Source organism: Scatophagus argus, chromosome 11, assembly GCF_020382885.2.
Source record: "Scatophagus argus isolate fScaArg1 chromosome 11, fScaArg1.pri, whole genome shotgun sequence".
NCBI classification, from domain to species: Eukaryota; Metazoa; Chordata; class Actinopteri; family Scatophagidae; genus Scatophagus; species Scatophagus argus.
The window spans coordinates 15571773-15588297 of NC_058503.1; the positions used below are offsets into that span (position 1 = coordinate 15571773).

Genomic DNA, 16525 nt, shown 5'->3' on the forward strand with positions numbered 1-16525 from the left:
ACCGGCACAGGAAAAAGCTCATCCCTTAAGTGACCTCTATAAATCCTGTTTGAAGAGTAGATGAGAAGAATAACAGAGATCAGAAAAACATCGAAAGAGCAAAATGTAATCCTCGTCTTATGTGGTTGATCTGTTCTGGTGAACATGAAGTGTAGGACAGACCCGGACAGGGAGCTACACAAGACGATTGTCAGGGCTCTGGTTATCTGTCCAGCGCCAGTCGCTAAGAGCATTGACTGGAAATATCCCTTATCCCTCCCACACATATGGTGACTCATGAATATAATTCAACAGGCTCAACATGGCAGAATAAAAAAATATATATATATATAAATACTTCACGTCTTCACTTCTGTCACGTCTTGTAAAGTGAGGAAACAGCAGTCTTAATGGTCATAAATTTGCACTACATTTTATCCTAACCTAATCAAGATTTTTACCCAAACTAGACCGCTGTCGACTTGAAGGTAAATTAGAGTATCATTCACCTTGTGAGGATGTTCCGTCTTTGTAATAGCAGAAGTACACACTCACACAACAGGTGCAGGATGAGGACCGGCTGTGAATATACTGGGTGCAAAGTTACATGGGGCAGCCTGCAGACAGGAAGCTGTGGATATACTGTAAATTCTGAAGCAAAGCTGGCAGAGCGGGGAGGTCATCAGATCATCAATTATTCAGCACCAGCAGTCAAGGACAATTACTGGGTGTCAGCAGGGTCTTTGCAAACAAAATATTCCCGTTCACTTGAAGCTTTAGTCTGGTTGAATTTGAATCTGTAACTGAGCACTGACTTATGCAAAACATTATTGCTTTATTTCATATTCAAGGATGAGACGTTAAGAGAAAGACAGACGGTGGCTCAGTGACAGTGTATTCACATCATAACTTCACAGTAAACAATGACTTACAGACATGAAAATGAACAGCGCACAGCTTTTAAAGCCCCCATGCATCTGAAAACGTCAAAATGAGTTCGTACGATACATTTCTACATCAAAAGTGTCCACTGTTACAATTACACGATGAAGCCCTATGATTTGAGCACAAATGCCGCGAGGAAACATTCATGAAATCTAAGATGTTTTGTTGATCCGATAATCAGGTATAAGTAAGCTTCACATATTTGGGAAAACAGTCAGAAATGTCCGTGTGCTCCTCAGGTAAACATACAGCACATTCTGCTCTGGACTCCTTTCTATCCAGCGAAGACATCATTAATGAACAAATGAGTATGCACATGCAAGGTTAGACCAATACAAGAGGCCAATATAGGCAGTTTATTTTAGGAAGTATAAAATCTGGTCCAGTTCGATAAACTGGGTGTGAACTGTTCGGCTTGATTGCATATTTACTGTAGAACTAACGAGCGCTACACCGTTTTTGACTACATTAGATTTCGGATGACAAAAACATTGACGTCTGCTGTTAGAGGCCCCACGAAAGAAGCAATTTAAAACTGAGTGAACCAGACTCAGAGGATTTGAGGTACATCATAGTCAGTAGAAAAGCTCACGTAGATAACATCAGTTCTCCCTGCGCCTCCACCTTGTGAAGCAGCCCTGCCGTGGACTAAAGCCATGACAGCCAGCAAACCCCCCCCCCCCCCGCTGTAACGACCAAACGACACTTTTTACTTCCCCGTCACCTCCTGATCAACAGAATTAAACTGTATAGAAAAATAACATTGTCTCATTCATACTCACAGAGATACAGTGCATTGTACGTTTAAAGGTGTAATAATTTCATCACCTTCTTATATCGTGTACAATATCTTATACATGGGGCCCATAACAGCTGGCATGGTTTTAGTCTGAGCAGATTCCTCCCATAATCACAAGCTGTCTTCAAAGTGACAAGTGCAAACATGACAGCCGTACACGGTGGTTCGGACATACAACAATTCTGTGGTTACAACAGTCTAAAAATCTGCTACTTCAAAATAACAATCAAAAAAAAAAAAAAGATTCATTCACATTGCAGAAATTTCCTCCGAAAAACATCAGCACCATCCAATCAAAGGAGGCTAAAATATAGAAAATTAGTTCTGTGAATATATTACTTTACTATGCGAACCAAAAACAACTGTGTGAAACCAAACCAAAGACACCAGTCAAGCCTAAAGTGAAAACTCGATACAATCCTGCCTGTTGCTTTTGCCTTTGTGTAAACGTTGTGGCAGTGTAAGGTATTGAACTACAAACACCCGGTGTTATGTTTGATACCTGCTCTAAAACGGAGGCTAAAAGTGAGAAAAGAAATTCACAGAGAAGAGGTTCATTTTTTCACTCAGTGAAGTGCTGTGGCAAATGAAAAGCTACATGAACTGCAGCCTGCCCTCAGTGATCAACATAAACCTGCAACGGGAACAAAAATAAGTTTAGGTTTTTAGATAAACATACATTTGTGGTTTATACCTTTAAAATTCTGTGATATTAAAACTTTAAAATCAGCTTGACATTATATATTATGGTGTGTACTCTGAATTTGGTCCTAAAAATGTACGACCTGACAGCTTATAAAGGTAGTAAACTGTATTTTGTGAGTCGAGCTGGTTTATATCTCTATTTTGCTGGTCCAGAGTTGTGTGACCTCATCCAAACAGGTTGGAGAGGGGTCGGGCTCGGAGAGGGCTGCTGGGGAGCTCCTCTCCTCTTCCCACCTCCCCCGCGTCCCTGAAGGAGGCGCTGTGGATTATCTGGGCTCGGTGGCGTCCTCGATGCAGCCGCGCGTTCAGACGGCTCAGGGAAGACTTCCTCTGCATCCCCTTGGTCCTCCCGGGCGCAGCTGACTCCTCTGCCGCCTCCGCAGGCGGGTTCAGGAGCCGGAGAGGGTTCAGATTGCCCGGGAGGACTCTGGGAAACCGCCAGCTGCGCCCCCCGCCACTGCCGCCATTAGTGTTTTCGTTGTCTGACTCAGCTCCCGGCGACAGGACCACCCCCTCCTGCTGCAGGTCGGCGGCCAGCGGCGGGGGCAGGTACTGGATGGCTCGTCTCCCGCTGTAGTCTCGAGCCTCAGGGTCTGCCTCCCAGTCGGACAGCAACACGCGAACCACCTGTCAGTTACAGCAATTAATTTTTAATATCAGGAAGGGACAACAGATGATGAAGATTAGGTTTTTAGGCTAACGCTGGCTCATTTACAGTCTAAATGAATAAATAAAAATTTAATGCCGTAATTTTTGGTGTTTTTGAATTAAAATTGCATTTGTTAACCTTAATGGAAAATTTTGCTTGTGATGATCCTATGATCGTATCTCCAATCAAAATGTGACACATTTTTGCTTTTGAAGTAAGCATCAGGGAAAGATTTTCACTTTGGTCATATTGTTTGACATTGAGCAGAGCTTCCCATCCAAACACATGCACGGTCGACACAAAATACACCCCAAAACATCCAAAAACTTTCAGATTGTTGTTGTTCATTTTTAGAAACATATTTTTGGTGGACTGTGTTCTGGATGAAATGAAGTGCGAGTTAAAGGCCTCTCTGCAAGAAAAGATTTTCTATAAAAGTTATAGAAAGTAATTTTGCATTAAGAAACAGCTGATACAAATTAAGTTAGCTCATTATTTTTCCAGATCATTAACTCTGCTTTAAAGGCGAACTTTAATGAATCTAACTGGAGCAAACGGAGCATATAAAAGGATCTGCTGCTTCACTGAGCGGGTGTAACACATGACCACACCACATCACCGCAGCGTGCAGCCCACCTGTGTGTGTCCGTGCATGGCTGCCAGGTGCAGCGGCGTGTATCCAGCACTTGATCTCACATTTACATTCACAGGTATAGCGTTGTCCTTAGCGAAGGCCAGCAGCTGGGAGAGCAGCTCAGCTTTGCCCTGCTTGGCCGCCCAGTGGAGGCAGGTGAAACCGGTCACAAAGTCTCTCTTGGTCACTAGGCCAGGCTCCACAGCGAGCAGCGGCTGCAGGCTTTCCCACAGGCCGTCTGAGGCGCACAGCATCCACTCGTGTTCCAGTGGGTCCAGGGTCACTGAGGCGCAGTCCTCATCAGTGGCTGACGAGAGGAGCGATGTCGAATCTCCATCGCTCTTCACTGAGTCCCGCAGGCGTGAACCGCGGTTGATCAGGGACCTCCGAACCTGCAAAGGGAAGAACATAAGAATGAAAGCGGTGAACATTAAATAATATTTTCATTGTCAGGCATTTATACAGTTTTTATTTGGCAAGTTTTTTTTTCTTACAAGTACTACTCTTGCTAATGTTTTTAATTTCACTCTACATAACAGTTCACACTTCAACAAACAATCACATGCATCTTTTATTGTCATTTGTGGAAGAGCAATGAAACAAAAGCAGGCCAGACACCAGTGTAATGAGCACCACTGTTCATCAAAATAAAGCACCAAACTGATGACAAATCGGTTTTGAAACTGTCATTCATGCTGGTTTGTGCATTTCAGATGATCACCAAAAAAAAAAAAAAGGTCATCATCGTCATCATCCTCAGTGGTAAACCTTAACCTTACAGTTAAGGCAAGCCAGACTACATCGCTGCGTCAGATCTCTCAGTTACATAAGACAGATGCTGTGGAGCCACACTTCATGAATGTTGCATTTCTGGTCACACCCGATTTTTCATTAGTGGTCAGAGGCTGTGCTGCAGATTAGCCAGCACCAAAGGCAGGGGAGAGCTGCTTCATTTCATCTAAGCACACCCAAAAGTGAAGCACCTGCTGCGACATCACTGGTTTGGATGTGGCCAAAAGTATGACGTGACGCAATCAAAAGTCCAGCATTATCTATCATTTGAATTTTTTTTACAGGCTGAAGTCAATTTTCAGAATCATACTTTTTCACACGCAGATGGTTACTCACTTTTACATTTTAACTGCTATGCCCTGCAGAGGCTGCCATACAAATAAAATGATTAGGTTTGAAACCTCAGAAGCTTTTTTCCAAGTATGAAAAACAAAGTATCCTACCTGAGGAGAACTACTCATCATCAGCTCTATGAAGTTTCTGCGACTTCCCTTGGGCGTGCTGATATCTCCCACAGGTTCCAGCCCTTCCAAGGCGCTGTCTTCAGATAAGCAGCTGACCAGCATGGCCCGCTGGGACCCTTTGGACACCCTGCGTGCTCCCCTCACCTGCTGGCTGTGGGACCCTGCAAGGTGAGCCTGGTCCGGATCTGGAACCCCGATCACTGGGGCCGACTCTCGCCTCCTCCTCTCCCTCAGCTTCACCTCCCCTGTTCCTCCAGAAGTAGGAGTTGCTGGACCCATCTTGTTATTCTGGGAGGGGGCTGCAGGTTGCTCATTGGCATTTGACTGTTGGTCATTGTCCAAGCTGGCAGCCAATGAGCTGGATGCTCCTGCATGTGGATCAAATGGACATGCTTTTCTTGTCATTGTTGAATTGTCTATGGCATAATGTGAACCTGAACTAACACCAAAGCGTCCTATGCATTGTGATGTTCACAGGCTTGCACGAAATTGTTCTTTTTTTCTCTCTGTGTTATTATTACCCCTTTTTTACTGAAAAAAGGGGTCAAAATTAAAGGTACTGATCGTCTGATTTTGACAACTTCAGTCTAACCCAAACAGTCGCCATTACACTTCAAAAAACAATGCGAAACCAATGACATTTGTTAATACTGTGGCCGATGACGACAAATAATCCAAGTAAACATTGCCGATTACGTAAATGTTCATGTAGGGTACAGGTGCGGAAGATTATTCACGTAAAATGTTGAAATAAAACCACACATTTAGCTCGAATAAAGCCAACACAAAGTGCGCATCCCTCACCTGTTCGGGCTCCGTTGTCAGGGTTGCCGTTGACATAGTCGTCGTCGTCCAGTGTCTCCTGGATATTACCGTTGCACTCGGCGTGGTCGTGGCCGTCTCTGTCCGTACGCATCACCGACTCCGTGCTGCCATCAGCATTTAAGCACACAAATTTCACGCCGTTTTCCACTTTCACAAAGCCCACGCTGTCCACGATGCGTTTCAGAACCTCACGATCCACCCCTTCTTTCGGCTGGTCATTATTCCCACAAATTGATAGGAAATGATCGATTAGCTCCATCTGTTGGACCCTCCCTCCTCTCTCCATCAGGAACTCCTGCACGGCTTGTTCCGTGCACTGGGACGCCATCATCATCCTGAACGGCCCAAACAGAGCGCAAACACGGCTCAGATGAGTTGCAGAAGAACGTTTCAAAATGAATCCATGTTTATGCTGCTGTCATTCATTAAGGTCTGTGACAACGGATGACAGCATCGTCTTCTCTGGGTTTCTCCTCTCCTCCATGGGGAGTGTCGAGCTTTGGCAGATAGGGGTCGCACGTAGCTGAAGCAGCCATGCAAAAGACCCACAACGGCAATGAAGATTATGCTGCATTCAAAGACTCATCGTAAACTGAGGCTTCGAATAACTCGCAAAATCGACCGTGTTGTAAGCGATCTGTTTCATGGGGAATGCAGTTTTATTTTAAGTGTCGACTGGGCCTTGATGTTGTAAGGAAGAAATAGGAATATAATTTTGTATGGGCTGACTAACTGATTCAGATCTGTAATAGCTAAATAAAACCTGATGACAGCTTGTTATAAATAGATATGCCATCGAAATCTCTGGCCAACAACGAGACTGATTAAGGGATCCAACAAATGCACTAATCAAAATATTGTCTAAACTCTTGTGATTCCTTGTGGATTCTCTAAAGTCAAAACTCATACGTGCAACCAGGCATCATAATCATGACTTTAATACAGAAGACGATAGTCAGCAATATATCATGGAAGCGCCTGGGAAAATGAATTTGCGCTGTACCATTATACAAAAGAAGGGGGAGATAAGTGTATTACTACAGTGAATTAACATACACTTTCCTCCAGTCGTATTGTATTTTATTCCCTAGCAACTTTAGATGTTTGCATTCCACCGAGAGCCTGCTCTAATCGATTATATTTTAGTTTTAAAGCACATTTACGGTGTATAGATGTCACTTCATTCCTGTCTTGTTTTTGGTAGTCTAGTCTGTCCAGTTGTCGTCGGTAGACACAGTGAGGCGGTCCCGATCAGGGTTCTAAAAATCAGAAGTCAGTCTTTACTCAATTTGTTGTATTATTTCTGAATCCATCTGGGATATTAACTACTGACTAAAACTATGTCTTCATCGGATGTTGCTCGGCAGCCGGTTAGTATTTTGCTACTTTTTAGTTGACAAATTACAGCGTTCTTGACAGTTGGGCAGGGAGTGTCCGGGGCGCTATCATCAAGTTAGCTACCGCTAACCCCATAACTACCTTCTCTCAAGTTATTCAAAACGCGGTAGTTCAAACATAACTTATACGTTGTTTAGAGCACAAAAACACATCATCCATTCACACTGACATTACACCAAGAACATCAAGTGGAGGTTTTCAACTTGAGCTTTCAACTTTACAAACGGGATTCACCATAGTTAATCGCGGAGGACGCTAGCTGGCTAACACTGCGCTAAGTTAGCCTTTCGGCAGTTAAAAGTTACTGTAACTAGTCCTCTGCTGTCTGGTGAAACACCCCCATGCCATAGTAACTACTGGTACAAAATTGCCAAAGTTTTAGGCTATTTACAGGTATTTAGCTTACGCTAGTTATGTACAGTGTTAAGCGCCACTAAATCGCTACATTTTTGAATGAAATTTGGCTTTGAGGTATTTAGTCTAGCCTAAACATAGGGCCAAAAATAAATCACGTTCTTGAAACTTGTGCGGAAGGTTAAGTTTCCCACATAGACAACATAAAATAGCTTAAACCTCAGGAGAAAAGGAGGTTTATGGAAGCTTATGATGAGGAATTTCATTAACGTTGGGCAATTTGTACCTCATCATAAAGTTTAGGTCTGTGTTACTCCGCGGGTTAGCTGTCTGGTGATACTGAAGATTTTGTTTTATCGCTAGTTCAGACTGGGGAGGATGACGAGAGAGCACAGCAAGTTGCACATTGAAAGAATTTTCCTGAAATAATTTAGGGTATTTCTTTTCTTTTTTGAGGAGTAAATACCTGCAACATCTTGAGAATGATCTGTCTGTATGTGTGATTATTTTTACCCCCTCCCCCTTAGGATAAAGCAGTTCGTCCCCTGTCCCTGGCTGGCCATGTCGGCTTTGACAGCCTTCCGGATCAGCTTGTCAACAAGTCCATCTGCCAGGGTTTCTGCTTCAACATCCTCTGCATCGGTATCTTGACATGCATGCACAATTCATATGCCCAGACAGAAAGACAGATACACACAGGATGCTACTGCTAAAATAAATTCATCAATCATGTGTTTCTGTATGCACATGCACATTGTTTTACTTGACCACCTGGATTCACTGCCACTAATACTGTCTGATATTATAACTCTTTTCCCCCTAATCTGTTGCCAGAGAGCATTTTAATGACAGTGGCAGTGCTTGATACCGTCTCCTCACAAATTAGTGTGTTTTATAGTCCCAGTGTTTGATGCTTATGCTACTATTGAGGTTCACTCACTTAAAATTATGTCCCATTTTTTTTTGATTCTAGGTGAAACCGGTATTGGCAAGTCTACCCTCATGGACACCCTGTTTAATACCAACTTTGAGAACTTTGAGTCATCTCACTTTGAGCCTCAGGTAAAGCTGCGGGCTCAAACTTATGATCTGCAGGAGAGTAACGTCCGACTGCGTCTTACTGTGGTCAACACCGTGGGCTTTGGAGACCAAATGAACAAACAAGAGAGGTGGGAGGAGGAGGGGAGAGTGCGATTGTGTTATTGACAATGAATATCAGTGATGGGTTGAAGGTGTTTGAGAGACTGAGAGTGATTATGAATGTGTGTTTAGTTAAACATCCTATTAAAATATATGGCTATTGTGAACTCCGCTGATAAAACTCAAATTTCTGATCAGCCCTTTATGTCTGTCTCGTAGCTATCAGCCAGTGGTGGACTACATCGACAGGCAGTTTGAGAGTTATCTGCAGGAGGAGCTAAAAATCAAACGCTCTCTTCACAACTACCATGACTCACGAGTCCATGCCTGCCTTTACTTCATCTCCCCCTCAGGTCATTCCCTCAAATCCTTGGACTTGGTCACTATGAAGAAACTAGACAGCAAGGTAATGTGTGTGTGTGTGTGTGTGTTGAAGGAACGGATTAATGAATTGGTTTGTCAATTTTTCAGTTTTTCAGAGTTTTTCAAATTTTGTCTGTATATTCCAGACAGAAAATAAAATGTTTACATTACTGCAATTATAAATGGTGTTTAACACTGTAATGGTGTTAGTTGCTTTTTTACTTGAAGGCCCATTTATTGTTAAAAGATAGAAACATCAATAAACCATGGGTAATATACGGAAAACATACAATCAATTATGTCTTCTTAGCTGAAGAATAAGCCTTGGAAAAACTGGGAGGCTGTGGCATGAAATGTCAACTATATCATTAAGGCATCCCAGACCCTTCTGTTTTTTCATTGTGGGGAAGACTGTCTTAACGTTGTAGAAGTTTTATTTAACAAAGCTCAAAACAGCTTATTTAATTTGCTATAAAATGACATTACCAGAATTGCTGAGCTTGTCTTTAGAGGTTTGTAGATGCATCAACACTTAAAAGAGTTAAATGCCACGTGATGATGGTCTGACTTCTGCTGATATTTTAAAACAGACCAGTTCTTTTGGAGCTTTTGTTTTGTCGATGGGAACACAATGAACAGTGAAGGATCAGATGTGAACATTACATGAGAACTGATTCTGAATGGATGTGCATGCGATAGTGGGAAGTTCTGTATTGGAGAGTATGCTGTGGTTTGTTAGAGACTTTATTCTAGAGTGTTTTTTATGTTTGACTGTCGGGAGAGGTTCTTTATCTGACTGGCGAAAACCCCTCCCTTCGCTCTTGAAGTGGTCAGAAACTTTCCCATGCTCTCTGTGTGCAGTGATGTTGTGTTTTTTTTGTGTGTTTGTGTGATTTCGCTGTTCCTGAGTGTCAGTAACCCTGGATTTGTGTGTGAATGGGCTAGAAAAAGCGGTGGAATGCTGTAATCACCTCACGCACACACACACTTGAGTTGTCCTTTTGTGCCACTGTACAGACAGAAGCAGAAAAAGCCATTTGTTGAATGTGCATCGTGGACAGTGAGACAGTCAGACAGCTGTTGGAACAGAACTCCGAGCATTGTTTTGTTTTCCCTGCTGGTTTCAGTGTATATTCTGCATGCGAGAACTGGTGTGTGGTCTGGCTCAGAGGCTTGTCTAGTGACAACTACTCATTCCAAGCCTCTATTTGGTACGACGAGATGACGGACAGACAGGCAGGAACGGAATGTGGGAAGACTTGGCCAGCAGAGTTTACTGCTGGGCCAGAAACAACATCTGTGAATGTGGTTTTTATAACATAAATCTTAAATCTTTTTTTGTCCTTAAGAAAATATTTTAGATAAAATAATAAAAACAAACAGTGCTGGAGTTGTACTGACGTTTCTACTCAGAAGACCAATTGATGCCTTTGTAGTGTTGCTGCATGTAACTTGGTGGTGTGTTGATCGGTGAGATCAGCTTGTTTTAGCTCTGGTACCAGATGTCGTTGGTATCTGGAGCAGCTTCAAGGAGGTTACCCCTGTCAGTTTTGTCTTAACTAACCGATTCGTGTAAAACTACATTCAGATTTAACACAATAACAAAAATAAGTTAATTGCCACCACACCAAGGTGGCTATAGGCAAAGTGGATTAGACATTGGTATATCTTTTTGGTATTTGTGAAATTACTCACTGTTATCATAACCAATAGAAATGATGCTCTAAACTCTAATATGACCCAATTTGTAATAATTTAAAATTTTAATTTAATTTACATTGAGGAATCCCATGTGGTCTTCTTGTCCCTTGTTGTTTTAGAACTATTTCTTAACCAGATTCAGTTAATTAACATGTAGATTTTGATGTATGGTTATCTTGTCCTTGTGTATTGTGCTGTGGTAGAAGGTAATGTCACAGACGTCTGGGCTCTGACTGAAAAACGTACGAATATATTATGTGAATATAATCAGGTATGATGTCCCAAAAACATTCATCATCCAGTCGCTTTTGTTCTCACGTCCGTCACTTGTGGTTTCAGAAGTTAAAGTCTGTAGGCATCTAAAATCTCATGCCTACATTGGCCATAGGAGCATCAGATCAAATGCACCAGTTATTGCTCTCTGTGTTTGGGACATTCTTAATGAAAAATATGTTTTTAACTGATCACATTAAAGCTCTAATTCCTCACTGAAATCTGCAGCTAATAGCATTTCGTAATGATTTCTGGGGAAGAAGAATCTGTCACTTTGTGCATGCAGATGAAGATGTATCCCATCTGGCTGTAGGTGAACATCATCCCAGTGATCGCCAAAGCTGACACCATCAGTAAGAGCGAGCTGCACAAGTTCAAGATCAAAATCATGAGCGAGCTGGTCAGCAACGGTGTCCAGATCTACCAGTTCCCCCTGGACGATGAGACCGTAGCTAAGGTCAACACTACAATGAATGTAAGGAAACGCACACACGCACACTCTTAGACCAGCGTTGTTTTACGGCTTGGTTATGTTAGAATTGCCTCTCATCTCACCTCACCAACGTCTGTCTGTCGGTTGGTTGGTTGAGGCATGTTATTAAATTATATTGTGTTCCTTAAAGGCTACACAAACTTAACTTTATTTGCTTTTATTTACAGTTCCTTTTTTTCAAGCCTGTAATTCTTAAAGGTTTTGTGATTGCATGGATTTTTTCAGTCATCACTCCACACTATACACATTTTATTCCCTCAGGTTTGCAGGTGTTTTATTTTCAGAAATGAACTCGCTTTTTGTAGTGTCAGCGAAGTTTTAAAAAAATACAGCTTAAAAATGCATATACTTTGATTGTGTGTGTGAGTGTGAGAGAGAGCAAACTGTAGTGTTGTGAGTACAGCCTTTTTATAAAACCTTAAACCTTTTTTGCAGGGTCTTTTGCCATTTGCTGTAGTTGGCAGTACAGAGGAGGTCTGTGTTGGCAATAAGATGGTGAAGGCTCGTCAGTATCCCTGGGGTGTCGTACAAGGTGAGATGGATCAGTTGTTTTTGTTTTTTTCCTACACACCTGCGAAAGGTTTTATATTCAAAGACCTTGCTGTTAACTGTAGGATCGCATTGATTTAATGTACATCAGTTTATCTTTCCTACATTTTTCTTCCTCTCACAAGAGTTATCACACATAGAAGTGAGCACTTTTTGGAAAAAAGTTCAATATTCTCTAACTTAATTTTGAAATCTCTGTTAGTGTTAGCTGCCAGCCAACCTGCAGGAAAGAAATATCATTACTGCAGCTGTCGGGGGATTTTTAGAGTCTAATTGTGGTATAAATGCTTTTTCAAAGGCTTCTCTACTCTACTCTCCTTCCATAATAACATCCAGAGGAAATCTATAGGACCTGATTTTTTATTATTTTTTAAATTTCATAACAGGCGGATGGCTAACTATTTTATTCCTCTCATTTATTGATGTGTGTGTCAGTGGAGAACGAGAATCACTGCGACTTTGTGAAGCTGAGAGAGATGCTGATCTGTGTGAACATGGAGGACCTGAGAGAGCAGACTCACACTCGACACTATGAGCTGTACAGACGCTGCAAACTGGAGGAGATGGGATTCAAAGACACAGGCCCAGAGTCCAAACCTGTCAGGTGAGCCGCCAGCACATAAGCACCTGCATGGCCACATCGTGCAGCTGACACGGCTGACAAATGTGTGCGTCTGTGTGCAGCCTGCAGCAGACCTATGAGGCCAAGCGTCAGGAGTTCCTGGTGGAGCTGCAGAAGAGAGAGGACGAGATGAGGCAGATGTTTGTGCAGAGGGTGAAGGAGAAGGAGTCTGAGCTGAAGGAGGCCGAGCGGGAGGTGTGTAGACACGCAAACTCAGACTCGGCATACGCGTCGTGCGTTTCATGTTTTCAGGTTTTAGTGTGAGAGGGCGAATTCGATTCACAGAAAGGCGTAGTGGAGGCATCTCTGTAACTAAGCTCTGTTGTGTTTCAGCTGCAAAGTCGTTTTGAGCAGCTGAAGCGCCTCCATGCAGATGAGAAGGCAGCTCTGGAGGAAAAGAAGAGACTCCTGGATGAGGACCAGAGTTCCTTCAGTAAGAGGCGAGCTGCCGCCCAGCTCCTGCAGGCCCAGAGCCTCACCGCCAATGGCAAGAAGGACAAGGACCGCAAGAAGTAAGAGATCTTTTAACACCTAAGGCAGCCAGTTGACAGTGCTCAGTTTTATATAATACAGAGCACGTTGCCACCTGACTGTAAAATTATTGCAGGGGAACAAGTCTGATGACTGCTGAGTGATGCATGTCTGACATGTAGTGCATATTTCTTGATTTGTTCATGAAATGGAAGTTGTAAATTGGAATTTGCTGTTAAATTGATCCCCAACTGCTTTGTCTCCTTGTTGTTCACTCTTCCAGTTCTGGCTTCATGTGAAGAGGAATCTGAATTTTACTCCAGTATCACCAGTATAACCAGTGACATTCTGCCCACATCCTTTCCAGCCCTTTGTGGCCAGTCTCATACACTAAGCGGGAAAACCCCAAACAAACCAGCAAGTGTGTGCGAGTGTGAGTTTTGATTTGTGCCAAAGTTTAATAACGGGGCCCGTAAATCCTGTGTACACTTTCTTCCATGGTATTTTTAAGCTTCATTGTGGGTTTTATACTTTTTGTATAATTTATATTTATCCTTTCATTGTTATATAAAACCTTTATTTTCCATATATCCCCCTCCCATCATTGTCCACTCATGCTCAGACTGAGGGATCCCTCAGTGTGTCGATCCTCACGCTGCCCCCTGGATTCTGTGCATTGATTTAACAACTTGGTACAAACAATACATTTAAAAGGGACTTCTCTGACTTGCATCTCTTCAGTGAGACAGTCAAACCTCTGTGACATTCTCATAATTCAAAGCCCCTTTCAAACATGGTTGACTTCATGAAGCGGTTTACATACAGTCTCTTTTTCTATTGAAGTCGTAACCATATTGGGCATAGTAAAATTAACAAAATCACTATCAAGCTGCAGTAGCATAATGTACTTTTTAGAATTTCTGATGCACAAATAAAGTTTAAATTCAGTTTAATAAACCGCCTAACGCCGTAAATGAGACGACTTAAATTTGTACAGGATATTAATATTTCTGTGCATATCTTTGTTTTGGAGGAAGTGCTTCAGACAGAGCATGTCTCGACCTCATGGCTGCTTATTTTTAACCACATTACTGCAATGCCGGACTGACTAAAAAAGGCAGAAAGATTTTGCATTCTATACATGATTGATGACACCTATGAGGTTGATTCGACTTGTGATAAGCAAAGGGAAGCAGAGCATTAATAAAGACAGACAAAAGAGAGCAAACAATCCACAACAATTAACTGTCCTGCCACATTTAAATAAAGCTGTTACAGAATAGACCCGATGGAGACCGGTGTGCGGTATGTTCCAACGCCGAAAAATGCCATCAGTTTAACAGATTTGTGGTTAAATCCAGCAGTGTTGCAGAATCCATGTCTGAAAAGGGCTCATTTTTAAAGTCATTGTTAAGCGTTCTCATAACCCCGGTCACAGGGCATTAGAATTATCCATTTTCTGTATTATGTCTGTATTTTTTTTCCCTCACATCTCCTTTATGTTATAAATTTGTACTAAAAGCACATCTTTACAAAAGCCTACAGCAGACATCCTCCTGTTGTTGTTTTTAAAGGGAAAGAGTCGTTTCTTTTAACTCCTCTGCAGTTTTTCAAGTTTTTATCTGAGATAGTTTTGGATTAGGTACACGTCGCTGCATATATTTATATACATTGTGTTTTTTTTCTTGCTTCCATATTTCTTTCTTTTTTTTTCCACACTGACACAAACAGCTGAAGTCTGCCTGAAAAGAGCTGACTCATGGAGAAAATACATCATGTCGAATCAGTGTTTGTTGAGGCCATACAGGAAGAGAAGGACGATGCATTTGTGACTGTAATTTTTATCGTTTCTTCAGGGTTTCACACCGAAACATTTTAACAGTACAGAATAAACCACAACACTGTGGTGCTGCTTTCCAATAAAGTGTGATTTATTTTTCCCACGTTTACTCACAAACACTACTACTTTACATTTACACTAATGCTTACGATATGTCAGTGCCTTATCTGTGTGAAACACGCTGTCCGCTTACACTTGTACATCCAGGGAAACGCATGATGTTCATCTGAGACACATTTGGACTGCGTTTGTATTTAAGGACTAACCAGTGTTATTTGGGAGCTTCTATTCCTTCTTTCTAAATAAATCTTTGTATTTTTGTCATGATATACTTTGCTTGTGTCTTTTTTTTCCCTCACCAAAGTAGGTGTCCAATCAGTGAATTCCAGTTAATGTTTCTTTCATTTAAAACAAAAGCATTTATGTATTTGCTTTCATGTGAGTTTAACACAATCATAATTTGATATTGGTCCTGATACTGCTGTTTAATACTGCTCAGTTGACTGACATATCAAGCATCCATATATGGGTGTAACATTTTAACACAGTTTTCACTTTGTTTTGATGGTGTGGTGCCAGTATTGAATGAACTAACATACTGTGCAGTACTCAGAACTGCAGTACTTACAAATCAGTTAAGTAAATAATTATTAAAATTTGTAAAATGTATTTTAAATATCAAAAAGTAAACCCATACTCATACAAGAGAATAAAGTATTAAATCATTATAACTGACACATCTGTTTAAAACTGCATACTGCTGGTCTGTGTCATGATAACAGTGTTCCATTTATCACTTTTAAATGATTGCACCAAAGCAGAAAAACTAATTTGTGAAGGCATTTTCAGACTGCTGTAAGCCCCACACACCTTGTGACTTAATTCCTCTCCACTGCTATGGTTCACTATAAAAGAAATGCCTACTGTAGAGACAACTACATTTCTTTTCCCTTTTATCAGAAGCTAAGAGGATAGAGCATGAAGCTTCCCTTTTGCTCTTGTGGAAGATTTAGGCGACTGCAGCAGCAGCTTAGCATCTTCCCTGCCCACCTTTTGACTATATCTGAAAGCACACACAAAGGAACCGCCCTGGACTGCCTGATGTGGAGGTCTTGTTCCCTGCAGTGTCTTACCCTCCGGCTCAGTTGCCCTTCACGTGACTTAGAGCGGGCACACAGACAGGAAGACAGACAGGCTTACAGCAGAGGAATGCTGATTGATTCCCTGCACTGGACCTGCAGCACCTCAGTGGGAAGAGGACGTCCCGGAGAAGAACCATTTCCCCAAGGCAAATCCTGGAGAAAATGTGAGCGTGTGTGTGTGTGTTTGGCTGCTTTTAAGATTTCGAAGTGATTTCTCCCATTTTTCCTGCCACTGATAAAACACCATCTCTGCACCACATAAATCTGCAAAATCAAAATGATCTGCCTGCCTCCGGCTTGCCTTAAATATAGCTGTTTGAGTTTGTGTTAGTGCCAAGCTTTTCCTGTGTGCTTACACCCAAGATAGCTGTCCTAACCCTTGCACTT

The 16525-nt window shown here is 42.0% G+C and overlaps 2 protein-coding genes across 3 annotated transcripts; one reads left to right on the plus strand and one right to left on the minus strand.

The window, feature by feature from the left end:
- Positions 1-857: 857 nt before the first annotated feature.
- On the minus strand, positions 858-6558 carry sowahca (sosondowah ankyrin repeat domain family Ca). 2 transcript variants are annotated; one of them, XM_046404974.1, is made up of 4 exons: positions 5772-6558; positions 4947-5335; positions 3774-4103; positions 858-3055 (listed from the first exon to the last, which is right to left on the minus strand). In XM_046404974.1, the coding sequence occupies exons 1-4, from the start codon at positions 6124-6126 to the stop codon at positions 2594-2596; spliced, it is 1536 nt and encodes a 511-aa protein (XP_046260930.1). In that variant the 5' UTR covers positions 6127-6558; the 3' UTR covers positions 858-2593. The 2 variants fall into 2 exon arrangements, with proteins under 2 accessions (XP_046260930.1, XP_046260929.1); XM_046404973.1 differs by having other exon boundaries at positions 3714-4103; positions 5772-6549.
- A 436-nt stretch (positions 6559-6994) lies between these two features.
- On the plus strand, positions 6995-15323 carry sept10 (septin 10). The gene is made up of 10 exons (XM_046404975.1): positions 6995-7162; positions 8072-8186; positions 8518-8713; positions 8904-9090; positions 11335-11496; positions 11950-12046; positions 12499-12667; positions 12748-12880; positions 13019-13197; positions 13440-15323. The coding sequence occupies exons 1-10, from the start codon at positions 7133-7135 to the stop codon at positions 13453-13455; spliced, it is 1284 nt and encodes a 427-aa protein (XP_046260931.1). The 5' UTR covers positions 6995-7132; the 3' UTR covers positions 13456-15323.
- The last annotated feature ends 1202 nt before the right edge of the window (positions 15324-16525 follow it).